Below are 27,832 nucleotides of genomic sequence, written 5' to 3' on the forward strand. Positions count from 1 at the left end.
GGATAAATAAATTGTATTAATTAATTTACTTAAATTTAACAGTATGTATTTAAAATTATTAAATAAATGAGAAAGAGTTAATATATGTGAATGCACACATAGAACCTTCCTCAATATGGCTTTCGATATAATTACCAAGTGGGACAGAATAGAATTCATGGTATCACGTGTCCACCCTTGGACTTGTTCTTAAATATCAAATCTAATTGTTTTTTTATTCAATCTCCCATCTTCTAGATCAATTTGCATATTTTCTTTCATTTCAAATGGCTCGTTTGTACTAAATTCCCAGATGACAGCATCTCTCTAGTTGCAGCTGGCAGCCTGTTTTCATTGTCAAACACACAATATTTTTGTCTGAAAAATCTTTACATAATTATTACTCCATACAAGACTCACATTAACATGGGCAGATCGATTAATATATATATGTGGTATATATAATATGAGATGATTATATAGTAGTGTTTATTTTAAAAATTATCAACTATTTGACCGTGAACGTTTAAACACCTATACAAATATCGTATTCAAACTTGGGACCTCTACGGATAACAACCACTCTTTTAACTATTTAGATTATTTGGATAGTACAAATACGTAGCAGTGGTAGATATAGAAACTTATAGGAGTTCAAAATTCTAATATTCTATTTTCTAAGAAAAATGGGTGTGCAATTTTCTTTATTTTCTTCATTTCCCTTAATATACTAAACTGGATTTAAAAAAAAATTCCAAAATAATGGGTATGCAATTTAACTCCATCAAAGCCATATACATCCGCCCCAGTCTGTAGTATATATAATATCGAGTTTATGAGATATTTACTAAAGAGGACAATGCTACATGAAAGCTAATATATATATTTTTGGATAGTGTTGGGCGATTACAAGGTAATATTGTTCAAATTTTTTTTAATCTATTGACAATGTATACAACCCTGCAGACGCAACTGTTCAAACCCAAAATTTCTAGATAGAATAATTTTTGTAGACTGATGCCTTTAGATAATATTATATTCCTCTCTCTCAAAAATTAAACATTAATTTTCACATCGCATTACATGCCAATACATATAATATATTTTAATATCTGAATTTGATTTTAAAATTTAATTTAATACATAATTTTTAGTACAACTAGATATATAAATTCGCTTTAGAAAAAAGCAATAATACCATATTGTTAAAGTTCATAAAGTGCGGTATTGATTTTTTAAGGTATCAATTATTTCTAGAGTGTTGTTGATTTTATCAATAATTTAACATGAAAATTATAAAAAAAGGATAGGTGTCAGTCACATGACTCCACCAGTGAAAATTTATAAAGATAATCCACATAATTTACACATAATGAGAGTTGGATTTGAGTCCTCAAGGACCCAAGACGTCTTTATTAACTCAACCAAAGTTTCTTTAGCATTACCCCTTAATTTTCTAAACTCAAACAACTTATTAATTTAATCTAATTTTCCGATTAAGTTTTACTTCAATTTATATTATTATAATTACAATATCTTAGTCTATGGATTTGATATTGTTTAAATGCAAATCAACACTTGATTTAAAAACGTAAAGAATCCTTGGAGTGGTTCCAATAGTAAAAAGGAGTTTTGTTCTTTTTTGATGACCTGGATTTGAACATCACAATCTACACGTACGTGAATTTAGATCCAAGTCTTTTTTTAAATAAATATTCAGAGAATTTTGAGAAAAAAGATCGAGCTCGAGCCTTGAAAGCATACTCTTAATTCATATTTTAGACGAATTAATTACTTTTAACCTATTTTCGAAACTAATATTTTTTTGCAAATCATCTTAAATATTAAATCACAAATAATCCGACCTTAAACATGTCTAAATCTTTTTAAAGATAGATATGGCCTTAAAAACACTGAATGTACACGGATGCAGTCATGTAAAAAGACAGATTGTGGGGGGAAGAACAAAAAGGATATGGGGATTTAACTTTAGCGTTTAATGGTAGTTGAAGTAAGATCATCTTAGATACGTGTGTAAATCTCAGAGAATGTTTCGTGAATTGAGGCGTAGTTGAATCCACAAAACAAGGAGCAGGAGAGATTAAATTGAAATAAAAAAGAGAGTATATTCCTCAAACTCAGCCTACTACAGTGATGACGTTGAACTTGAGAGAGACGTTCGTGATGTGTTGGATTGTGGGGCATTTCTGATTTGATATAAAAAGGACAACAATCACACCATTTTTTCTCCATCATCTCTCTCCCTCCTCCTTAACTTTTGAGCCTCTGATTTTTCAACAGATTTCTGAGTATTTGAAGCAAAAACCAACGGTTTCAAGCCTTCCCTGTTATGGAAAACAAGCAACTCCACCACCGCCACCACCACCAGCAGCAGCAGCAACGTCAAATGAATTCAAGATTCAAACGTGTATGTGTTTTTTGTGGTAGCAGTCCCGGAAAGAATCCTAGCTACCAGCTTGCTGCTATTCAGCTTGGCAAACAACTGGTATTTATCATTTATGAACCTCTTTTTTTTTAAAAAAAATTATCCTTTAATCTCACACATGTATTTCTAGTCTTCTTCGCCTGATAAATTCTGGGTTCTTTGCTTTTTACATCGACACCCAAACTGATGCTGAAAGGAATTCAGCCTTCTTCATTCTTGAATTGCTGAAAGCAAAGCTTTTTTTTTGCTGTTCAAAGTCATCCTTTCATTTGAGTTTTACTAATATTTAACTCTTTTCACAATAAAATAGTGGTGGGGGATGGAGTAATTGCAGGGGGAGAATATATAATTTAAATTAGAGACGTAAAGTTTAATAAAATGGATAAAATAAAACGTGCAGGTTGAAAGGAACATTGACTTGGTTTATGGAGGAGGAAGCATTGGTTTGATGGGCCTCGTCTCTCAAGCTGTCTTTGATGGTGGCCGCCACGTGTTGGGGTAATCAATTTTTAAAAATTATTACTGTTCTTTTCACAGTTTCAAATTCTTATCTAATTTTCTGAACCCCTTTCTTCCAGGGTAATTCCCAAGACTCTGATGCCAAGAGAGGTAAAATTTGGGTCATTTGATTTAAAAAAAAAACAGTATGTATTCTTCTTCTTAAAGTTGGGGTTTTGATTTCAGATTACAGGGGAGACAGTGGGAGAAGTAAGAGCTGTATCAGGCATGCACCAACGTAAAGCTGAAATGGCTCGCCAAGCTGATGCCTTTATTGCCTTACCAGGTGGATATGGAACCTTGGAAGAACTCCTGGAAGTCATCACCTGGGCTCAGCTTGGAATCCATGAAAAACCTGTAAGAATTTTCCCAGATTTTCACATGCAAAAAAGGTGCATAATTGAATACCCAAATTGAGTGTTTTTGGCATAACAGGTGGGATTATTGAACGTGGATGGGTATTACAACGCACTCTTATCATTCATAGACAAAGCTGTTGATGAAGGTTTCATAGCACCAGCTGCCAGGAACATAATTGTCTCTGCCCAAACTGCACAAGATCTCATGTGCAAGCTCGAGGTACATTCCCCCCCCCCCCAACAAACTCATTACTGTTGATCAATAGCTCAAGTCATCTGACCCGTCCATTTCCATTCTTGGGTTCATTTTGAGCACAGGAATATGAACCTAAACATTCTGGGGTAGCCAAGTTAAGCTGGGAAATGGAACAACAACTGGGTTTCAAGGCAAAATCAGAGATTGCTCGTTGATCCACAACCAGCTTTCGTTTATATTCAATCACAATTTTATGACCGTAGATTCTTACAACCCCCAACAGTCAAAACAATAACAACCCCCAACAGTCAAAACAATAACAACGACAACAACCTTGTAGACCCAAAGACAAAAGTTCCAGTTCTCAAGCTGTGAATTCTTTTTTGTTTGTTTGTTGTAATTGTTTAAGTATAATTATGACAAGGACAGAACAGTGTAAGCGACTATATTAGCTTTGCTAAATTATGTATACTTCTTAAATTATTGTTCTGGAAACTGTGGGTTTTTGTTGTTCTAAATTGCTTTGAAGTTTCAACAATTGCATAACAATAAAACAGGGAAGACCTTAACTTTCAGTACATTAATTTATAGTAAAATTTTGATATTTTTGATATTAGGTACGACGGGTCTAATGGATAGGGTAAAAAAGGAGTGCAAAAGCAAAGACGTTAGGCTAATAATTGTTCATGATGAGAGTTTTCAAATAACAAGACCACGTTTGGGGGTTGATTCTGAGTGGGCACTGCAGATTCAATAAAAAAGGTAAACGACACCTGTTATCGACTGTACTACAATGCGCAACGTGTGTTAAAAAAAAACAGAGAAAGCAATGGTGGAGAGAGGGAGTGGACCGACCTCTTTCCCCCCAAACAATTAGCCTTTGATGCCTGTCGGTAATGGTGATTTTCCCGAAAAATCACAGGGACCTTTATTTTTCTATCAAACACGGCCCTATTACATTTTTCGACCTAACATCTTTGTAGAAGGGCGCGTCACCTCCGGCATGTCACTTGCGGTGCGTCTTACGTTGATTTGGAGTCGTGTGTAAGGTGAATCCCTGTAACGCGCCTTGTTAAATGTGTAAAAAATTTGAGTGCTAGTTTTATAAATATTTTTAATTAATGTCAAATATGTAATTAATTTATATTATAGTGATTTTTGTATAAAAACACTAACTTTATCTATTTATTTATTTTTGATATTATTTTAACAACAGTTAATAATGTTTATTAATTTTTAAAATTAATTATTTAAAAATATTAAAATATTAAAATAAACTTTTAATTACGAGAAAATAACCTCAGTGACAAAAAATGCCTTATAATATACGATTTTAATCAACTTTTTTTAGATTTGCCAAAATGACCAACTAAATCGCAATGCGATCGATAATTCGCAACGCGATCGATAATTCGCAACGCGATCGATAATTCGCAACGCGATCTCCGGTATCGCAAATCAGTTTCCAGATTCGCAACACGAACTTCGACTATCGCATTGCGATTTACATATTCGCATTGCGATAGTCCAAGTTCGCGTTGCGATTTATTCCAAGTTCGTTGCGATAGTCGAAGTTTGCGTTGCGATTTATTCCAAATTCGTTGCGATTTATTCCAAGTTCGCGTTGCGATTTATTCCAAATTCGTTGCGATAGTCGAAGTTCGCGTTGCGATTTATTCCAAGTTCGTTGCGATAGTCCGAAATCGCAACGACGGTATTGCATTTGTTTGTTAAGAATTTTCTCTAAAAAGATAGTATTTGCGCGTACGTGTCGAAGACACGTATTACCACGACAACGACCACGACCCGAGACGAGACGGACGGCGGCGGCTGCGGCGCGCGAGAGTCCCCCTTGTTCTCTATCACTCAACAAGGAAGTGGGAAAGCCAAACCTTAAATACCATTTCCAATAGTGTTTCCAATACTATTTGGGATTGTGCATTACCAACACTTGTTCCCAATACTATGTGGGATTGAGCCTTAAATAGTGATATTATTTTTGAATGTTTTGCTTAAAATTGCAATAATCACGATTGATTGTAGATTGACATTTAATTATGACATATTTAATCGTATAATACTAATGCAATTGGTTGCTGATTCAGTTGTTTTAAGGTGCATGATTGTTAATTATTTCCTGAATAATCACATTGTATTAGAAACAAGTGTTGGTAATGCTCAATCCCACATAGTATTGGAAACACTATTGGGAATGATATTTAAGGCTTGGTTTTCCCACTTCCTTGTTGAGTGATAGAGAACAAGGGGACTCTCACGCGCCACCGCCGCCACTATCCGTCTCGTCTCGGGTCGGGTCGGGTCGTGGTCGTGGTCGTGGTAATACATGTCTTCGACACGTCCGCGCGAATACTATCTTTTTAGAGAAAATTCTTAAGAAACAAATGCAGTACCACCAGTCGTTGCGATTTTGGACTATCGCAATGCGATAGTCGACGATAGTCGAAGTTCGCTTTGCGATAGTCCAAGTTCGCATTGCGATAGTCGACTATCGCATTGCGATTTACATATTCGCATTGCGATAGCCGACTATCGCATTGCGATTTACATATTCGCATTGCGATTTACATATTCGCATTGCGATAGTCCAAGTTCGCATTGCGATAGTCGAAGTTCGCGTTGCGAATCTGGAAACTGATTTACGATACTGGAGATCGCGTTGCGAATTATCGATCGCATTGCGATTTAGTTGGTCATTTTGGCAAATCCAAAAAAAGTTGGTTAAAATCGTATATTATAAGGCATTTTTTGTCAATGAGGTCGTTTTGGCTTTAATTACAATTGAGAGATTAAATTAATTATTATTATTTTTAAAACAATAAATAAATATGCAATAAAAATGAATTAAAAATGAATAAAATTCAATAAAAATATAATGTAAAGCTAAAAATATCACCTCTTTATTTAAAATATTATTTTTAATATTAATTTTTTAAAATATAAAATAAATATTAAATTTTAATTTTATTAAAAATGAATAAACATTATTAATTGTTGTTAAAAAATAATAATTAATGAATAATAATTCATTTGATCCATCAATTGTAATTAAAAGTTTATTTTAATATTTTATATATTTTTAAACAATTAATTTTAAAATACTCTATTTTCAAGACCTAAAGTCAGTTTATGATTGTTAAACAGTCGTAGGTGTGGAAAGCTACAGGAATCGAATGAAAATTCGATCGTACAAAGTCAAAAACTCAAAATTGTCTAACTACTGTCTAAATATCAACTTAATTGTATCATGAATAAACATTCGATCAAATAGTTAATCTTTTCTACTCAATCTTCACAAAAACTGTTTTGTCTCATCATTTTCTCCCGCGTATGAGCTCCTTTCTTTTTATAACATTTATGCAAAAGAATATGCGTATTGTGTAATTTCATGCAAAAATCAAAATTTGTCGAGTTATAAAATAATTTGCAAAAGAATATTTAAAAGTATTTTAAAATATGAATAATTTTATAAAAGTTTTATAACTAGTATTTCTTTTATAAAATGATGATGATGATAATAAATATTTTATAATTTAAAAAATTATAAATTTCATATATTTTTGAAAAATTTATTGACTTTTAAAATTAATTGTTTAAAAATATAAAAAGTATTAAAATAAAATTTTAAATACAATTGACTTTTGCAATAAAGTCACTCTACTTTTGATTTTTCTGTGTGCACGTGGACTACTATATTCAACAGAAAAGAATTGAAAAAACAAAGGAGCTCATGCGCGGGAGAAAATGTTGAGACAAAACAGTTTTTGTGAAGATTGAGCAGAAAAGATCAACTCTTTGATCGGATGTTTATTTGTGGTATAATTGAGTTGATATTTAGACAACAGTTAGACAATTTTGAGTTATTGACTTTGTACGATCGAATTTTCATTCGATTCTTGTAGCTTTCCACACCTACGACTATTTAACAATCATAAACTTGACTAAAATAAACTTTTAATTACAATTGAAGGATCCAATGAATTATTATTCATTAATTATTTTTTTAACAACAGTTAATAATGTTTATTCATTTTTAATAAAATTAAAAATTAAAAATTTATATTTATTTTTTATTTTTTATTTTTTAAAATTAATATTAGAAATAATATTTTAAATAAAGAGGTGATATTTTTAGCTTTACATTATATTTTTATTGAATTTTATTGTATTTTTATTTATTTTTTTTAAAAAGTGAATAATAATTCATTTGATCTATCAATTGTAATTTAAAGTTTATTTTAATATTTTAATATTTTTAAACAATTAATTTTAAAAGTCAATAAACATTATTAATTATGTTAAAAATACTATCACAAAAAATAAATAGATAAAGTTGGCGTTTTTACATAAATATTACCCTAACATAAATTAATTATGTTGAGTTAATCGATCGATGGAAGCGGCCAAGAGGGGGGTGAATTGGCAATTAAAATTTTGGTGGAAGCTTTTGCAGAAAATTGAAAGTAATTGCACAGCGATTTAGAGTGGTTCGACTTTCTCAATCAAAGTCTACGTCCACTACCTTAGCTATCCACACTAAGAATTTTCCAACAAATTCACTAATTTGTTATTTTTTTTAGGCCAAAGAGATAACCTTACAACTCCCTCAATAATATACCCCAATTCTTGAGAACACTCTTTCTCAAAGAGAAGATTACAAATTTGCAAACTTGCAAGGAAATCATCACAAGGAAAGATGTTTGCACAATTCTAGAACAAAGAAAAAAACACTCAAAGATGAATACAATTGAGTACAAATATTGTTCTTGAAATCAAAATGAATATTGAATGAAAAATAGGCTTGAAATGCTCAAACTTTCAAACTTGAGGTTTGATGCTTTCTCTCATGATTCTCTCTTGATTCTAGTTGATTGTTGTTTCTTATTTTTTATCAATGGCTTCTAAGCTTGTTTAAATACACCTTCAAATGATTCTGAACGTTGAGTGGAGTCAATAGAGCCGTTTTAGTGTGAAATCAATTAATAAAACTGTAACACCCCTAACTCATATTCGACCCGAATACAAGTCCAAGATGTCACATTAACTTTTCAAACTTTGATTCTTAAAGAAAAATCCCGGGAATTTAAAACTTTCATTAAAACATAATACTTTAATTTACATAAAAGAGACCACTTAATACAAAATTGATCAGAGCATTCGTAATTAACCACTTATTACATACCAACACTTTATACACAACAAAATACCTACTTTGTCAATTACTTCTGATCTGATTTCTTAGTAATGTTACTGTTTGTGCCACTTCTATTTTGAATCTTCTTATTTCTTGGTACCTACGTGTAAATCACTTACACGCTAAGTCATAGACTTAGTGAGGCAATAAATGAATATGTATTCTTACCATTTCCTTCATGACATTTCAATATGCATGTATCTATTACACAATAACATATATAATCATATCATGCATGTACAAAACTTACCTTCTTGTACCACTTTCACTTTACTTTGTATTTCAATTGCCCATGTATATTATTGAGAATAGAGGTATGTGAGTGCATTGAGGTTGTGCACTAATGCTGTCACCACAGCTCGTATCAATTCCCTCATGGGGCACCGAACCTTAGTTCAGTATTCATCCCGAAGGACTGTCATATATGTCCCGTAGGACCACTACATCCCGAAGGACTACGTCTCAAAGGACTATTATACCCTCGACTCTTGGCATGCCAATTACACCTATAGCTCTCATATCGTATAATATGGGCATTATTCTTATATTTTATATGTTCATGTACTCATGTCATTTCTCTTGTGATCATGTAGCTCATGTCATTTCTCTTGTGATCATGTAGGTCATGTCATGTTCTCATATCACATATCATATAATATATCATATCACATAGGTATTTGAATCTATTCATATATATACATCATTTATCCAATCACATGAACATATATATATGCCTTATGCATGTATTACAATAATTATCATGTATGCATGTTCACAACTATTGTACTATGAAAATCAATATAGGAATTAGACTTATCACAAGTCTTATTCCATTATACTATACATATAGTATGCACTCACCTTAGCTTTGCTTTGATTCGATTCTAATCCTTTGATCGTTTTGGAATAAGCTTACTTTTAGTATCTACATAATCACACATGGATCTATATCAGTATTATAGCTAATATACTCTAATGGTTCACTCTTTAGATTAAGATAAATGCCAATTTCCTCTTTTAATGAAGGTATGCATTGATGCACTACTTGTGCATCGGTGCATAAAATGCATTCGATGTTTTATTATTAATAGGATGCATCGATGCATGCCTTATGCATCGATGCACTAATTGCATTCGATCTTTTTATTTTAAAAGAGTGCATCGATGCACTACCTGTGCATTGATACGCCTTCAAATAATTTATGGGTTTTAACCTTAATGAATCGATGCACTATGTATATGCATCGATGCACTCTGCCCAGAATCCTCTTTTTGAACCCGAAAATTCATTCATTTTGGATTAAATCCTTCATGTTTAATCCCCTTTTTCATTCTTAACTATAGTACACATCCTTAGACCAATTTATACTCATTTATTTCATCTTAAACCTCCAAATTCTATCCTTCATGTGTAATTCAAGAATTATATCAATAATTCAACATGTTTGAATTCCAATTTTAACACTTCGTATATCTTAACTAGATTGATGACAAGTCAATTTTAACTTTCAATTCTAGTTATGAACTCTATTCCAAGATTTCATTTAAGAACTTCAAATCTTAAATATCTTCTAACTCCATCATCCTTTGATGTTAAGATAACTTAAGCTTTCCTTAAGCTTAGTTATCATCTAATAATCAAAACCCAATATTAAATTTAACAAGAAACTCAATAATCAGAAATCTTACCTTTGCTTTGGTTCACACGCACAAGGAAGAAAGAAGAAGAAGAGAACTCTGGAAGTCTTGGGTGTTTTCTCCCCTTCCACCCACGTGTATCCTTATATATACATAATTATCCTTTCTTTAATTATTTTTCCTTGCAATTACTCTATTGTCCTTCCATTCCTTCTTCCTTTCAATTCCATCATACACAATAATTTACATGTAAATCTTTATACTATTCATTCATTTTATTCTAACCACCAAATTCTGAGACTTTACAATTTAGTCACTAACCCAGTATTGAGGATGTTACAACTCTCCCCCTTAAGAAAATTCGTCCTCGAATTTTCATTATGCAAAGAGGTAGGGGTACTTAATCCTCATGTCCTCTTCACGTTCCCATGTTGCTTCCTCTATTTTGTGATTCCTCTACAAGACTTTAACCAATGGAATAAGCTTGTTCCTTAGTTGCTTGACTTCGTGAGCTAATATTTGAACAGGTTCTTCCTCATAAGTTAAATCTGGTCGAACTTCAATTTCTTCAGGAGTCACAATGTGGGATGGATCAGATCGATATTTCCTAAGCATTGAGACATGAAAGACATTGTGTATCTTTTCCATTTCAGGTGGCAAAATTAGTTGATATGCTACTGGTCATACTCTCTTAGTGATCTCGTAAGGTCCAATAAATCGAGGACTCAACTTTCCTATCCTTCCAAACCTCAATACTTTCTTCCACGGAGACACTTTCAAGAACACTTTATCTCCGACTTGAAATTCAATCTCTTTCCTTTTTAAATAAGCATACGATTTATGTCTATCAGCTGCGACTTTCAGATTATTCTGAATTATTTGAACTTTTTCTTCCGTATTCTGAATCAACTCAGGACCAATAACTTATTGATCCTTAAGTTCATACCAGTTCAAGGGCGTACGATATCTTCTTCCATATAGAGCTTCATAGGGAACCATTTTGATGCTTGACTGATAACTATTGTTGTACGCAAATTCAGCAATTGGTAAATACCTTTCCCACGATCCTTTGAATTCAATGACACAAGCTCTTAGCATATCCTCCAGAATTTGAATAGTTCGCTCGGATTGACCATCGGTTTGAGGATGAAACGTTATACTGAAGTTCAACCGAGTTCCCAGCGCTCCATGTAATGACTTCCAAAACCGTGATGTGAATCTAGGATCTCGATCAGAAACTATGGAAATAAGTATACCATGCAAATGTATAATCTCTCTAATATACAGTTCCTCATACTTATCCATGGAGATATCAGTTCGTACCGGAATAAAATGGGTTGACTTAGTCAATCTATCTACGATCACCCAGATTGAATCTTTTTTGTTCGGAGTTAAAGACAACCCCGTCACAAAATCCATTGTTATGTTTTCCCATTTCTATTGAGGAATTGAAATTGATTGTAACTATCCTGTCGGAACCTGATGCTCAGCTTTGACTTGTTGACAAGTCAAACACTTTGATACAAATTTCGTAATGTCTTTCTTCATTCCCGGCCACCAATATCGACTCTTGAGATCCATATACATTTTGTTCCCTCCCGGATGCATTGTCAATGGACTACAATGAGCTTCTGTTAACAAATCATTCTTTAATTCATCATCATCCGAAATTACCAATCTTTCTCGATAATATAAATTCTCATCAGACTTAATCTCATAATCCGTACCCTCTCCATTACTTATCGGTTGTATCTTCTTTAAACACTTTCCATCTTTAGCTTGCAATTCTTTAATTCGATCTAGCCATGCTGGCTTGACAGTCAGTTCTGCACAGATCGCACCATCTTCTCTTAACGATAATCTAGCATCAAGAGTTCGCAAAGCTGCAAACGTCTTTCTACTCAAGGCATCAGCTACCACATTTGCCTTTCCGGGATGGAAATCAATCACAACATCATAATCCTTGAGAAATTCCACCCATCTTCTTTGTCTTAAATTTAACTCTTTCTGAGTCATCAAGTATTTTAAGCTCTTGTGATTCGTATACAAGTAGCACTTTTCACCATACAAGTAGTGATGCCAGATCTTTAAAGCAAACACTACTGCCGCCATCTCTAGGTCGTGTGTTGGATAATTCTTCTCGTGCGGTTTTAGTTGTCTCGAAGCATAGGCCACCACCTTGCCTTCTTGCATTAATACGCATCCCAAACCACTATGAGACGCATCACTAGACACTATAAAGTTCTTGCCAGACTCAGGTTGAACTAACACTGGAGCTTCTGTAAGAATCTTCTTTAACTTTTCAAAACTCTCTTGACATTCTTGAGTCCAAACAAATTTTACTTCCTTTTTCAACAGTTTAGTTAGGGGTAATGCTATGATCGAAAAGTTTTTAATGAACCTTCGATAATAACCAGCTAACCCCAGAAAACTTCTAACTTCTAATACATTCTTTGGAACTTCCTACTCCAGAATAACTTTAATCTTTTGGGGATCCACTCGAACTCCTTCTGCAGAAATTACATGTCCAAGGAATGTCACTTCATTCAACCAAAATTCACATTTAGAAAATTTAGCAAAAAGATTCTTGTCTCGTAAAATCTGTAAAACAATCTGTAAGTGTGAACTACGCTCTTCTTCTAACTTTGAATATATTAAAATATCATCAATAAACACCACAGCAAACTGATCCAAACAAGGTTGGAATATCCTATTCATTAGATCCATAAAAGTAGCTGGTGCATTCATAACTCCAAACGGCATCACGATAAACTCATAATGACCATATCTTGTTCTAAACGTTGTTTTTAAAATGTATTTCTCTTGAATCTTTAATTGATGATAACCCGAACGTAGAGCAACTTTTGAGAACACTGAAGCTTTTTTTAATTGATCAAATAAATCGTCAATTCGGGGAAGTGGATACTTGTTCTTGATGGTCACTTTATTGAGATGCATGTAATAGATACAAAGACACATTGATCCATCTTTCTTTTTAACAAATAGAACTGGAGCTCACCAAGGTGATACACTTGGTCTTATAAACCCTTTGTCTAGTAACTCATGTAATTGAATCTTTAATTCTTGCAACTCTTTTGGAGCCATCATGTATGGTGCCATTGCAATGGGCGTTGTTCCCGGTATTATCTCAATCTGGAATTCTACCTCTCTGTCTGGAGGTAAACCTGGAAACTCTGCAGGAAATACATCGGGAAATTCTCTGACTATAGGAATTCCTTCAATCCCTTTCTCCTTGGTTCTAACATCCAGCACATTAGCAATGAACCCTTGACATCCTTGTAGCAATAACTTTTTCGCCGACATTACTGAAATTACATTTGCCAATGGATTCCATCCTTCACTAAATACCACCACATCTACCCCTTCTGGACTTCTCAGTGTTACTCTTTTCAATTTACAATCGACATTAGCGTAATAACGATATAACCAATCTATTCCCAGTATCACTTTAAATTCGTCGAAAGGTAATTTCATCAGATTAGCAGGGAATTCAATTCCCTGAATTTGTATGGGACATCCTCGACTCACCATATTTACCCGAGCAATGTGTCCTAACGTATTCATCATTATCACCTCATTGCTAGTAGTTTCCAACGGAATGTTCAATTCTCCCACTAACTTACTTGTAATGTATGAATATGTAGACCCTGTATCAATCAATACAAGAACACATTTGTCAAACAATAGAAAGGTACATGTTATAATATCTGGGTCATCACAATCCTCATTGGTCTTGAGGTTGTACAAGCAGTGGAGTGTATCTCCTGTTGAGCAGAGGATTTCGATTGGCTTCTTCCTCTGCCTCTACCTCTTCCTCTCTGGCCTGCAAAAATAGATCTCTCTGGCTGTGTAGATTCACTGGTTAACATTGGACAATCCCGAACAAAATGCCCAACATCCCCACATCTAAAGCAGACTCCAGAAATCATCAGGCATATACCTGAATGATTCTTTCCACAATGTGGGCATTGTCTGGCTTGACTCTGATTAGATCTCCCAGCTCCAGATCCCACTGACTGAGTTTGTCTACCTCTCATCTGATTTGATCCTCTTGCGGAGGATGCCACTGACTCTGATCTAACTTGGGGTCGAAAACTAGTATCTCTGCCCCTTTTTGATGGTGCGAAACTCGAAGAAGCACCCGTTTTTTTGACTGTCTGAGCTCTCGAATTTTCAAACCTCTCGTTCTGAGCTCTTTCCAGAGCCTTGGCACGGTTGACTACCTCTTGAAATGAGGATAAATTCAAGACAATTAACATTTCCTTCAACCGAGGACGTAACTCCTCTACAAACCACTCACAAGTATCCTTCTCTGTAGGAACTAGCTCGGCAGCAAAGCGGCTCAACTTATTGAATTCACACTCGTACTAATATACAGTGTGATTCCATTGCTTCAAATTCATGAACTCTTGCTTCATTTGACGAATAAATTGATCTCCGATGTACTTATGTTTGAATTCTTCTAAAAACAATGACCAAGTTACTTGGGCGTTAGACATCCTCAATGTAACATTGGTTCACCAGATCCTTGATTGTCCTCTCAACAAGGAAATTACTCCATCCAGCTTCTCAGCATCGGAACAATGAAGTCCCGTAAGCATGACCTTCACGTCATTAAGCCAAATGTCCACAGTAACAGGACCGTCATCGGCTTCCCCTTTAAACTCTGGAGCTCCTAATCCCTTCAACTCTTTCGCAACATTCATTTTTGGAGTTGAAGTAACAGGAGGTTGAAAACGTGTCAATACCGTGTCTAACGTTCTAAAGAATATATCTTGATCATTTACAGGCATTCCAGAGGATGTCTGTTCTTCACTCTGCCTGGCCAGGGCAGGTGAATTACTGCTTTCAGCGGGTCTATTATCTCTCACTTCATTCCTAGAACTCCTTTGTCCGGACATCTATAAAAATACAACCATATAGTTCTATTAGCAAAACAGCATACTTACTATTCCATCAGATCAGAAGTTTCTACTATTTTGTTGGTATGTATACATTATCAAACACTCTAGACTCCGGTTTATGTCGAGAATTGACTAAACCGTAGCTCTGATACCATTAAATGTAACACCCTTAACTCATATTCGACCCGAATACAAGTCCAAGTGTCACATTGACTTTTCAAACTTTGATTCTTAAAGAAAAATCTCAGGAATTTAAAACTTTCATTAAAACAAAATACTTTAATTTACATAAAAGAGACCACTTAATACAAAATCGATCAGAGCATTCGTAATTAACCACTTATTACATACCAACACTTTATACACAACAAAATACCTACTTTGTCAATTACTTATGATCTGATTTCTTAGTAATGTTGTTGTCCGTGCCACTTCTATTCTGAATCTTCTTATTTCTTGGTACCTACGTGTAAATCACTTATACGTTAAGTCATAGACTTAGTGAGGCAATAAATTAATATGCATTCTTACCATTTCCTTCATGACATTTCAATATGCATGTATCTATTACACAATAACATATATAATCATATCATGCATGTACAAAACTTACATTCTTGTACCACTTTCACTTTACTTTGCATTTCAATTGCCTATGTATATTATTGAGAATAGAGGTATGTGAGTGCATTGAGGTTGTGCACTAATGATGTCACCACAGCTCGTATCAATTCCCTCATGGGGCACCGAATCTTAGTTCAGTATTCATCCCGAATGACTGTCATATATGTCCCGTAGGACCACTACATCCCGAAAGACTATTATACCCTCGACTCTTGGCATGCCAATTACACTTATAGCTCTCATATCGTATACTATGGGCATTATTCTTATATTTTATATGTTCATGTACTCATGTCATTTCTCTTGTGATCATGTAGCTCATGTCATTTCTCTTGTGATCATGTAGCTCATGTCATGTTCTCATATCACATATCATATCACATATCATATCACACAGGTATTTGAATCTATTCATATATATACATCATTTATCCAATCACATGAACATATATATATGCCTTATGTATGTATTACAATAATTATCATGTATGCATGTTCACAACTATTGTACTATGAAAATCAATATATGAATTATACTTATCACAAGTCTTATTCCATTATACTATACATATAGTATGCACCCACCTTAGCTTTGCTTTGATTCGATTCTAATCCTTTGATCGTTCTGGAATAAGCTTACTTTTAGTATCTACATAATCACACATGGATCTATATCAGTATTATAGCTAATATACTCTAATGGTTCACTCTTTAGATTAAGATAAATGCCAATTTCCTCTTTTAATGAAGGTATGCATCGATGCACTACTTGTGCATCGGTGCATAAAATGCATTCGATGTTTTATTATTAATGGGATGCATCGATGCATGCCTTACGCATCGATGCACTAATTGCATTCGATCTTTTTATTTTAAAAGAGTGCATCGATGCACTACCTGTGCATCGATACGCCTTCAAATAATTTATGGGTTTTAACCTTAATGAATCGATGCACTATGTATATGCATCGATGCACTCTGCCCAGAATCCTCTTTTTGAACCCAAAAATTCATTCATTTTGGATTAAATCCTTCATGTTTAATCCTCTTTTTTATTCTTAACTATAGTACACATCCTTAGACCATTTTATACTCATTTATTTCATCTTAAACCTCTAAATTCTATCCTTCATATGTAATTCAAGAATTACATCAATAATTCAACATGTTTGAATTCCGCTTTTAACACTTTGTATATCTTAACTAGATTGATGACAAGTCAAATTTAACTTTCAATTCTAGTTATGAACTCTATTCCAAGATTTCATTTAAGAACTTCAAATCTTAAATCTCTCATAACTCCATCATCCTTTGATGTTAAGATAACTTAAGCTTTCCTTAAGCTTAGTTATCATCTAATAATCAAAACTCAGTATTAAATTTAACAAGAAACTCAATAATCAGAAATCTTACCTTTGCTTTGGTTCACACGCACAAGGAAGAAAGAAGAAGAAGAGAACTCTGGAAGTCTTGGGTGTTTTCTCCCCTTCCACCCACGTGTATCCTTATATATACATAATTATCCTTTCTTTAATTATTTTTCCTTGCAATTACTCTATTGTCCTTCTATTCCTTCTTCCTTTCAATTCCATCCTACACAATAATTTACATGTAAATCTTTATACTATTCATTCATTTTATTCTAACCACCAAATTTGAGACTTTACAATTTAGTCACTAACCCGGTATTGAGGATATTACAAAAACAGCTTGGAGTGTGGGGGGAATCGGTACCCCCTCATGGGGAATCGGTTCCCTAAGTGTAAAATTCAAATATTTCGACCGTTAAACAGAGGGGAATCGGTACCCCCTTGGGGAGGAATCGGTTCCCTCCGAGCATTCTATTTTTCTCGGAGCCAAACCATTCAGTGGGGGAATCGGTACCCCCTTGGGGGAGAATCGGTTCCCTCTGGACATTCTGGAATTTTTGGCTTTGAAATGGTTCGAAATGTTTTGCAAAATTTTTTTGAAATTATTTTAAGTTTAAAACTTAATTTTACACTTGAGTAAGGATTAAAAATGACATTTGAATGATTTGGAGTAATATTTTGATATTCGAATAATTATATCGAATATTCTTAGAAAATCTTTTTGGAAAATCTTAAAATTCATTTATCTTAATTTGTTATATCGAAATATCAAAAAGTTTTCAACAATCTCCCCTTTTTTGATATAACAAAACATTTTAGTAATTTTAAGATTTTGAAATCAAGTTTTGAAATTACTCCCCCTTACTCTAACACTTCTCCCCTTTAAAATGCTTTACCTTTTCTCCCCTTTTTGTTAAATCAAAAAGACTTTTAAAGGATTTTAAACAAGGTTTTGAAATCATTTAGCCAATTGATGATAAATATATATAGCTTAAGCTGCTAATATCACAATCAAGAGAAACGTTAGCCATTAGTTTCATAATCAATATTCATAAACAATGTGACATGGCAAAACTGGTCATAAATCTAACATGATGTAAATGATGCAATAATGAATAAATTTAACCACACCAAACATATAGAAATATAAGTTCATACCATCCATAAATCCAAACAAATTCAAAGTCAAATAATCCACAAATTCAAACATTCCAAAATATCCAAAATGTTAAAACAATAAGTTTGAAGTTTTGATCCAATAAAACTAAGCAAGAATAGGGCCTAATCGTTCATCGGTGCATCAGGAGGAGATAAATGTGACCAAATATAGGTCACATCACGTGAAAGTGCATCGACCTTTTCGTCCAATGAATCAAAATGACGATTTATCGTTTCAGTGGTAGCGATCAAATTTGAATCGATAGATGCAGGCCTCAAATCAATGTTCTCCATAAAAGATCGGAAGTATGGAGACATTTGATACTCTGGACGAGGTTGTTCCTCTGGAGGTGCTTGTTCCTCGTGCTGATCCGGCTCATTGTCGGAGTCGTCTTCTTCCGAAGGTTGCTCACCGGTACGAACCCAAAGACCTGTTTCTTCATTGATCTTCCATACCGATTTAGTTAAAGAAAATAGATTGATTTGGTTTTTGAGGGGAAATGAAACATCAATACCAACTCTAAACCCAGCCTTCTTAAACAGATTACTAAGAATACAACCATAAACTAAAGAAGAACATAATTTCTTATTGGGAACAAGATTTACGGTTTCGACAAGTTCAACAAAAATAATCTGTGAAAGGTTAATTTTGAGATTATTTTGAACACAATGAAGCCAAAATAGATCTAAGGCTCAAAGAGTAGAGTAACGGTCTCTGGATGGTCGAAACCACCAAGAAATCATTAGGTGAAGAAAACGGTCATAAAGGTCTAGAACACTTGCACTATCCCTTCGCTTATACTGAGATCCTATCGTAAGCTTTTCATTGTCTAACCCTTCATTATCTAATTCTAATGCTTTGGCAATGGATTCCGAGTCAAGATGAAAGAAACGTCCTAGAAGATAGGATCAGATCCTTATAGTTAAGGTTTTCTCTCTGTTTTTAATGCAAACGGAATTAGAGTAAAAGATCCGAACAAGTTGATGGTAGACAATTTGTTCAAGCTCGAAGAGTTTGTCAAATTTCCACTCATGAAGAGTAGGAAGATGACGAAAATTGATGTCTAACATGGCTTGAAGAGATGGGATTCGTTCTTCCCGGATTCTATAGGATTCAAAGTATTGACAAAACCTAAAGTAGAGATTTTGTTTACGACCGGGTTCATTGAAACAAGAATTGCGAATGGTCATGTTTGGATCATCGAGATTAGAAATAGGAATTTGTGGGATAGGTGGAGGATTTGGAGGTGAGTTTAGAGGTTGGCTAGAACGACTAGAGGAAGCCCTAGAACGTTTATAAGACATGATTTAAGATAATCGAAATGTAAAGATAACCTGCAATTTTAAAAACATATGTACGCAAAATAATCAATCCCAAAATTCAATTGAGTCCTCAATATTTCAAGGTTCTTTATACCAATCCTAATGGGCAAAGTTTTTGAAAACTATTGAAAAATAAGGTTTTAAGAATCAATATACATATAGTTTTCATAATAACATAATTATATCAAAAACACAACAATTTGAAAATATAATTTTTTTAAATTTCGAAAATTTTCAAAATCTTTGAAAATTCTTTTGTTTTTGATGAAATTAGTTATAGAATCGAGTTTCTAATCACTAGACAATCAATGCCCGATCTAAAGTTCAACCTAGAACTAATTAAAACTAGTTCTAAAATAAAAAATTGATGAAATAGAAGTTTTAGAAAAATACCTTGAAGATTTTCGGATTTGAGTGAGAATAGATGAAGTTTGCACGTTTTTTTATGATTCCAACAGGTTTAGGAGATGATATTTGAAGAGAATTACGATTAAAAACGTTGTTTTGATGAAATATGGAGATAGTGAGAGAGTAGAGAGGAAAAACGGCGTGAAGAGAAGAAGAGAGGGTTTGAGTTTTAGGGTGTTCTGTCCGTGTTAAAAACCAGAACCCCAGGGGGTATCGATTCCCTCTGCACTAAAGTGCTAAAATATGATTTTTAAATACTCAAAATGCTAAATTAATTTTCTCTAATGGTATTGGCAACTCATATATTGAAAATTAATCATGTTCAATCAATCAAATTTACCATTAAAAATTATTTGAACATAAAGTTAATTTTCACCAAAAATCATAAACTCCCCCTAACTAAAAGCAATGAATGCAATCAAAAAATTACTATTATATGCATTTTTCATTTATTCTTAAAAGTGCTAAAATTATTTTAAGCACTAAGTGAAGATAGGTTAGTTAATCCTAATTCTCTCCTAAGTTTCCAAAAACGTTCCTTATCTAAAGGCTTTGTAAAGATATCCGCTAATTGATGCAAAGTATCAACAAATTCTAGAACTACATCTTCCTTAGTGACATGGTCTCTAATGAAGTAATGTCTTATTTCAATGTGCTTAGTTCTAGAGTGTTGGATGGGATTTTTAGTGAGACAAATAGCACTAGTATTGTCACACTTGATAGGAATGGTACCTACTTCAATTCCATAATCAAAAAGTTGTTGTTTCATCCATAAAACTTGTGCACAACAACTACCGGTTGAAATATATTTGCTTCAGTGGTAGATAATGCAACATAATTTTTTCTTTGAAAACCAAGAATCAACATATTTCCAAGGAATTGGTAAGTACCAGAGGTGCTTTTCCTATCTAATTTGCATCCTCTATAATCCGCATCAGAAAAGGCATGCAAGCTAAAGCTAGAGTCTCTAGGATACCAAAGTCCTAAACTAGCAGTGTCCTTAAGGTATCTAAAGATTCTCTTAACAACTAGTAAATGTGATTCCTTAGGGCATGATTGAAATATAGCACATAAGCAAACACTAAACATAATGTCCAGTCTACTTGCAGTTAGATAGAGCAAAGAACCAATCATTGACCTATATAATTTAACATCCACACATTTACCTCATTCATCCAAGTCAAGCTTTGTAGAAGAGCTCTTTGGAGTGTCATGAGGTTTCCCATTTTCCAGTCCAAACTTTTTGAGCATATCTTTGATTTATTTAGCTTGATTGATGAAGATGACATCTTTTCTTTGCTTGATTTGGAGTCCCAAGAAAAATGAGAGCTCCCCCATCATGCTCATCTCGAATTCGCTTTGCATTAGCTTAGAAAATTCTTGGCAAAGAACATCATTAGTAGAACCAAATATTATATCATCAACATAAATTTGAACTACTAATAAATCTTTACCTTTTTGCTTTAAAAACAATGTAGTGTCAACCTTCCCTTTTGAAAAACCTTTTCAATTAAAAAGTTTGACAATCTTTCATACCAAGCTCTAGGAGCTTGTTTTAAACCATAAAGTGCTTTTGTCAATTTAAAAACATGATCCGGAAATTTTGAATCTTCAAAACCTGTAGGTTGTTCCACATACACTTCTTCTTTAATAAAACCATTTAAAAATGCACTTTTAACATCCATTTGATATAATTTAAATTCATGAAAACATGCAAATGCTAATAACATTCTAATTGCTTCCATCCTAGCTATGGGAGCGTATGTTTCATCATAGTCTATGCCCTCTTCTTGAGTATACCCTTGAGCAACAAGTCTAGCCTTGTTTCTCACTATATTACCACTTTCATCAAGCTTATTCCTAAATACCCATCTAGTACCTACAGTAGATTTATTACTAGGCCTTTCAACTAGTGTCCAAACTTTACTACTCTCAAATTGATTTAACTCTTATTGCATAGCCATAATCCAATGTTCATCATTTAATGCTTATTTAATATTTTAGGCTCTATGCATGAGATAAATGCAACATAATATAAATATTTCTAAGAGAAGATCGAGTTGTTACCCCTTTGGATGGATCACCTATGATTTCACCATCCTTGACATAGTTGTACACTCTTGGGTAAGATACTTCCCTTTCTTCAATGGTTGGATTTTCGAGAGGATCATGAGTTTCCTCATCTTTCATTTCTTCCTTTGATGATGATTCTCCAACGTCATGTCTAACGTCATTTGTATTTATAATACCTACATCATCATTCAAGCAAGAATCCTTCCTCGGAAGGAGATTATCATCGAAAACAACATGTATATACTCTTCTACAACTAAAGTTCTTTTATTAAATACTCGATAAGCTTTAGAACTTAAGGAATAACCCAGAAAAATTCCTTCATCACTTTTAGCATCAAATTTGCCAAGATTGTCTTTACCGTTGTTTAAAACAAAACATTTACATCCAAAAGGATGAAAATAGATAATGTTAGGCTTTTTATTTTTAAAAAGTTCATATGAAGTTTTCTTCAAAATAGGCCTAATCATTACTCGATTAATAACATAACAAGCAGTATTTGTGGCTTCCGCCCAAAAATATTTTGGCAAATTGTTTTCACAAAGCATGGTTCTAGCCATTTCTTCTAAAGTTCGATTTTTCCTTTCAACAACTCCATTTTGTTGAGGGTTCTTTGTGCTGAAAAATTATGACTAATATCATTAGAATTACAAAATTCAGTAAATCCAAGATTTTCAAATTCAGTTCCATGATCACTCCTGACACTAGTTATAGAGTAACCTTTTTCGTTTTGGATTACTTTTGAAAACGTGATGAATTTTATAATGCTTCATCTTTAGTACTTAAGAATAGAACCCAAGTATATCTAGAATAGTCATCTACCAAGACAAATGCATATTGTTTTTCACCCAAGCTAGTAGTTCTAGATGGCCCAAAAAGATTTAAATAGATCAATTACAATACTCTACTAGTTGATACATCATTAATGGATTTAAAAGAAACTCGCTTTTGCTTTCCTTTAGCACAAGCATCACAGATTTTATCATTATCAAATTTCAGTTTAGGCATCCCTCTTACTAAGTCTCCTTGAATTAACCGTTGCAAAACACTCATACTAGCATGTCCTAGTCTCATATGCCATAACCAACTATCATGCTCATCTTTAGCAACTAGGTATAAATTAGTCATATCAATAGAGTCTAAATGCACCATATATATGTTTCCTATTCTATGACCAACAAACATAATTCGATTAGATGCAATGTCAATAACTTTACAACCATTGGTTTCAAACATGACATTGAATCCTTTATCACATAATTGACTAATACTCAAAATATTATGCTTTAATCCATTCACATATAAAACATTCTTAATTTGTATGGAAGAGGTATTACCTATAGTTCATATACCTTTAATGTGACCTTTTGAGTTATCACCAGAAGTCACTTCTCCTCCATTTTTGGCATTAAGCTCAATAAACCGGCTTTGTCCCCGGTCATGTGTATCGAGTATCCACTATCAAGGTACCATGAATTTGAATTTGTTTCACGTGCCTTGTAGCAATGCTCATTTTCCTACAAACATAAATTAATTTCTAATTTTTGGTACCCAAATTCTTTTGGGTCCATATTCATTAGTTTCCAAAATCCTAGTCCCCTTAGGTATCCATTTATGTAGGATATCTTTATTTTTAGTAGTAATGAGTCCTTTAGGAACCTATACTTCTAACAATTTTTCCATTAGAGGTTCTTCGGGGACCTCTATGATTGTAGTTTTTAAAACTTTTTCTAACAAAGTTGGATTTGAATTTTCTTCTTTTTCAAAACGTTTTGTTCCAACTTTATCAAAAGAAGCTTTAAGATCATCAATTTTCTTTTGATGATCATCATTGACCTTTGAAAGTAAATTTTGCAAATCCGAATTTTTTTTTTCAAACTCTTCTAGTTTGATTTGCAAATATTGATTTTACTTTCGAGATCGTTGTTGGTTTTGGATATGAGTTTATTTTCATTTTTCAATTTTGAAACATCATTTTTGTATTTTAAAAATAATTTCTCATAATCCGAAGCCAACCCATTATATTCCTCTAATAGCTCATCATAAGATAAATCATCAAATTTAGATGAGTTAAAGGTTACCTTAGAATCTTCCCCGAATGTCATCAAGCACAAGTTTGCTACTTCTTGTTCCTCTTCATCGGAACCTTCTTCATCGCTCCATGTAGCCACATAAGCCTTGTGCTTATTCTTTGATTGACCCTTTCTTTTCAATTGTGGGCAATCATATTTGACATGCCCCGGCTTTTGCATTCATAGCAAATGATCGGGTCCTTCTCTTTTGGTTCATTTTTTAGGCTTTCATTTCGTTTGAATTTTCTTCCTCGGTAAGGTCTCATCATTTTCTGAACCGTTTGGCAACAATGCAATTTCCTCGTCATCTTCATCAGAATCACTCTCTTCTTTTGTGGATTTGAGAGAAACTCCAATGTTTTTCTTCTTCTCCTTTGGTGTCTCTTCAATCTTATCGAGGTCACTGCATCTTCAAGCATCATTTCATGAGTGAAGAGGGAACCGATTAGCTCTTCAAGAGTTAAGGACTTTAGGTTCTTAGCCTCGATGATTGCAGTCTTCTGGATTGCCATGATTTTGGAAGTGAGTAAACTAACTTTCTCACAAGCTTTTCGTTTGAAATGATCTCTCTATATGATTTGAGACCATTGACAATCGTTGAGAATATATCCGTCATAGCTTTGATATCTTCATTTGGTTTCATCCTGAAATTTTCATAGATATGTGTTAGAAGACTAATTTTAGATTTTTTTACCTCGTCGGTGCCTTCATAAGTGACTTGTAGTTTATCCCATATTTCTTTGGCGGTTGTACAAGATGAAACTCTTCCATATTCATCTGGTCCAAGAGCACAAAATATGATATGGATGGCTTTGGAGTTGAGCTGGAACATTATTGTCTCTCCTTCACTCCAGAATCTTGGATGAGTGAGAGGCTTGATATATCCGTCTTCTACAACATTCCATGCTCCCATGTCACTGGCTTGAATGAAATACATCATCCTATTCTTCCAATAGGCATAGTTAACTCCATTGAAGAAATGAGGCTTGTTGACGGGCATCGAATTGAGACCGGAGTCGACGTTTGAAGTGGAGGCCATTGATGACTTTGATTATCAATGTAACTCTTCCCGAATCGAATCAAGAGGTGATTAAACCTTCAAATGAGTTAGGCTCTGATGCCAATTGTTGAGTTAATCGATCGATAGAAGGGGCCAAGAGGGGGTGAATTGGCAATTAAAATTTTGGTGGAAGCTTTTGTTAAAAATTGAAAGTAATGCACAGCGATTTAGAGTGGTTCGACTTTCTCAATCAAGTCTACGTCCAATACCTTAGCTATCCACACTAAGGATTTTCCAACAAATTCACTAATTTGTTCTTTCTTTTGAGGCCAAAGAGATAACCTTACAACTCCCTCAAGAATATACCCCAATTCTTGAGAACACTCTTTCTCAAAGAGAAGATTACAAATTTGCAAACTTACAAGGAAATCCTCACAAGGAAAGATGTCTGCACAATTCTAGAACAAAGAAAAGAACACTCAAAGATGAATACAATTGAGTACAAATAGTGTTCTTGAAAGCAAAATGAATATTAAATGAAAAATAGGCTTGAAATGCTCAAACTTGAGGTTTGATGCTTTCTCTTTGATTCTATCTTGATTCTAGTTGATTGTTGTTTCTTATTTTTGATCAATGGCTTCTAAGCTTGTTTAAATACACCTTCAAATAATTCTGAACGTTGGGGATGATTAGTGGAGTCAATAGAGCCGTTTTAGTGTGAAATCAATTGGAGCGTGGGGGGAATCGGTACCCCCTCATGGGGAATCGATTCCCTAAGTGTAAAATTTAAATATTTCGACCATTAAACAGGAGGAAATCGGTACCCCTTGGGGGGGAATCGGTTCCCTCCGAGCATTCTGTTTTTCTCGGAGCCAAACCATTCAGGGGGGAATCGATTCACCCTTAGGGGGAATCGGTTCCCTCTAGACATTCTAGAATTTTTGGCTTTGAAATGGTTCGAAATGTTTTGTAAAATTGTTTTGAAATTATTTTAAGTTTAAAACTTAATTTTACACTTGAGTAAGGATTAAAATGACATTTGAAAGATTTGGAGTAATATTTTGATATTCGAATAATTATATCGAATATACTAAGAAAATCTTTTTGGAAAATCTTAAAATTCATTTATCTTAATTTGTTATATCGAAATAACAAAATGTTTTCAACAAATTACATATTTGACACCAGTTTAAAAATATTTATAAAACTAACACCTTAATTTTTACACGTTTAATAAGGCGCGTTACAGGGGGCGCCTTACCCCACGTGGCGTAAAGCGTGGTGTAGAGGGCGCGCTTCCTACAAAAATGTTAGATCAAAAAATATAGTTTGGACGGTGCTGACAGGGAAATAAAGGTCCTAGAGTGATTTTTCGAAAAAATCGTTGGTAATACATGATCTGCGTTGCGTTTGTGAGTGGTAATTGGCTTTTTACGACTTGGACCGACCTTTTGACCCAAAAGGAGGCAACCCCAAATCGCCTTCTCCACTGACCTTTCTGTTGAAACACTGTCTCAACTTCCTCTTTTGTGTTGGCCATGGATTGTGAAGATTATTATGTTGAGGGAAATTAGCTCACACAGTTCCAGCAACTAAACTAGCCGCATCTGAGTTCAGCCGTGTGAAAAAACATACTTGAATGCAAAAAAATAAAAAAAATGAAGGAAACATGCTTCTGATACTGTTTGATTGTAAAATATGGGTTATAATAACTGTGGACGGTTTTTTTTTTTATTTAGATGGAGTTATAACTGATGAATTCTAGAGAGTGACGAGCAAAAGACATGTATAGTTTGAGAGTCGAGAAATATTTCTTTTCTAGTTATACATTATGATTTATAAAATGATCTCAGATTTAGAATAATAATAATTAGTTAACTACTTGTAGATTGATAGGACAAATAAATGTGAAAACTTAATAGTAGACTTGACTATTACATTACGTAAACAGATTAGAGATTATCAACAAATTATAGTTAATCAGGAGATATGAATCTTTAAAGACTTTAATCAACGAAAGAGTTCATTTAAAGGTTTTGAAAGACAGAAAATTGATAACGGAAACGCAACTTCGGAAGATATGGGATACAAATGTTAGTTTAGTACAAATCAAATATGTAATAATGATTACAATCTACGGCCACTTTTTAAGTGAAGGATCTAACTGCAGAAGACGTGGTGACCAAATAGGAGAGGAGGCCAACAATGAGTGCAGTGTTATACGTGGTTGGCTCAGCTTGCATCGAGTTGTTCCGGGAATCTATGAATGTTACTTAAGGAAAGGCCCCACAAGAGCTCCCACAGCTACATTAGGATTGGGTTTCGGTGAAGTTAGCCACGGAAACCATCACTGCATCGACCGGAATCAAAGCTCCTCCCTCTATGATGCACATATTGCGGGTATTCATCGCCGTACCCCCACAAGAAAGCTCATCTTCATGGGGTTACTGCCCAAGACATAATAATCAGCCTGGAAGCAAAGATTGTTATTATTATAGTACTACCATTACACAGGAACAACACGTTACTATTTCTAATCTTTGGTTGTGTATC

At 33.9% G+C, this 27,832-nt stretch overlaps 1 protein-coding gene and 1 long non-coding RNA gene across 2 annotated transcripts; one reads left to right on the forward strand and one right to left on the reverse strand.

The window, feature by feature from the left end:
- The first annotated feature begins 2,329 nt into the window (after positions 1-2,329).
- On the forward strand, positions 2,330-3,693 carry LOC120198218 (cytokinin riboside 5'-monophosphate phosphoribohydrolase LOG1-like). The gene is made up of 6 exons (XM_039199576.1): positions 2,330-2,485; positions 2,826-2,923; positions 3,004-3,034; positions 3,110-3,280; positions 3,359-3,502; positions 3,601-3,693. The coding sequence occupies exons 1-6, from the start codon at positions 2,330-2,332 to the stop codon at positions 3,691-3,693; spliced, it is 693 nt and encodes a 230-aa protein (XP_039055507.1).
- A 7,298-nt stretch (positions 3,694-10,991) lies between these two features.
- Positions 10,992-27,625, reverse strand: LOC120198270. The gene is made up of 3 exons (XR_005523345.1): positions 27,386-27,625; positions 17,528-17,538; positions 10,992-11,005 (listed from the first exon to the last, which is right to left on the reverse strand). It is a non-coding gene; the product is annotated as an uncharacterized LOC120198270 (long non-coding RNA).
- Positions 27,626-27,832: the final 207 nt, after the last annotated feature.

This window comes from Hibiscus syriacus, unplaced genomic scaffold (genome assembly GCF_006381635.1).
Source record: "Hibiscus syriacus cultivar Baekdansim isolate YM2019G1 unplaced genomic scaffold, ASM638163v2 tig00117056_pilon, whole genome shotgun sequence".
Lineage (NCBI taxonomy): Eukaryota > Viridiplantae > Streptophyta > Magnoliopsida > Malvales > Malvaceae > Hibiscus > Hibiscus syriacus.

Coding starts and splice junctions, on each gene's coding strand:
- LOC120198218 (XM_039199576.1), top strand. CDS start 2,330: ATGGAAAACAAGCAACTCCACCACCGCCACCACCACCAGCAGCAGCAG. Junction 2,924..3,003: donor GGTGGCCGCCACGTGTTGGG/GTAATCAATTTT, acceptor CCTTTCTTCCAG/GGTAATTCCCAAGACTCTGA. Junction 3,035..3,109: donor AGACTCTGATGCCAAGAGAG/GTAAAATTTGGG, acceptor TTTTGATTTCAG/ATTACAGGGGAGACAGTGGG.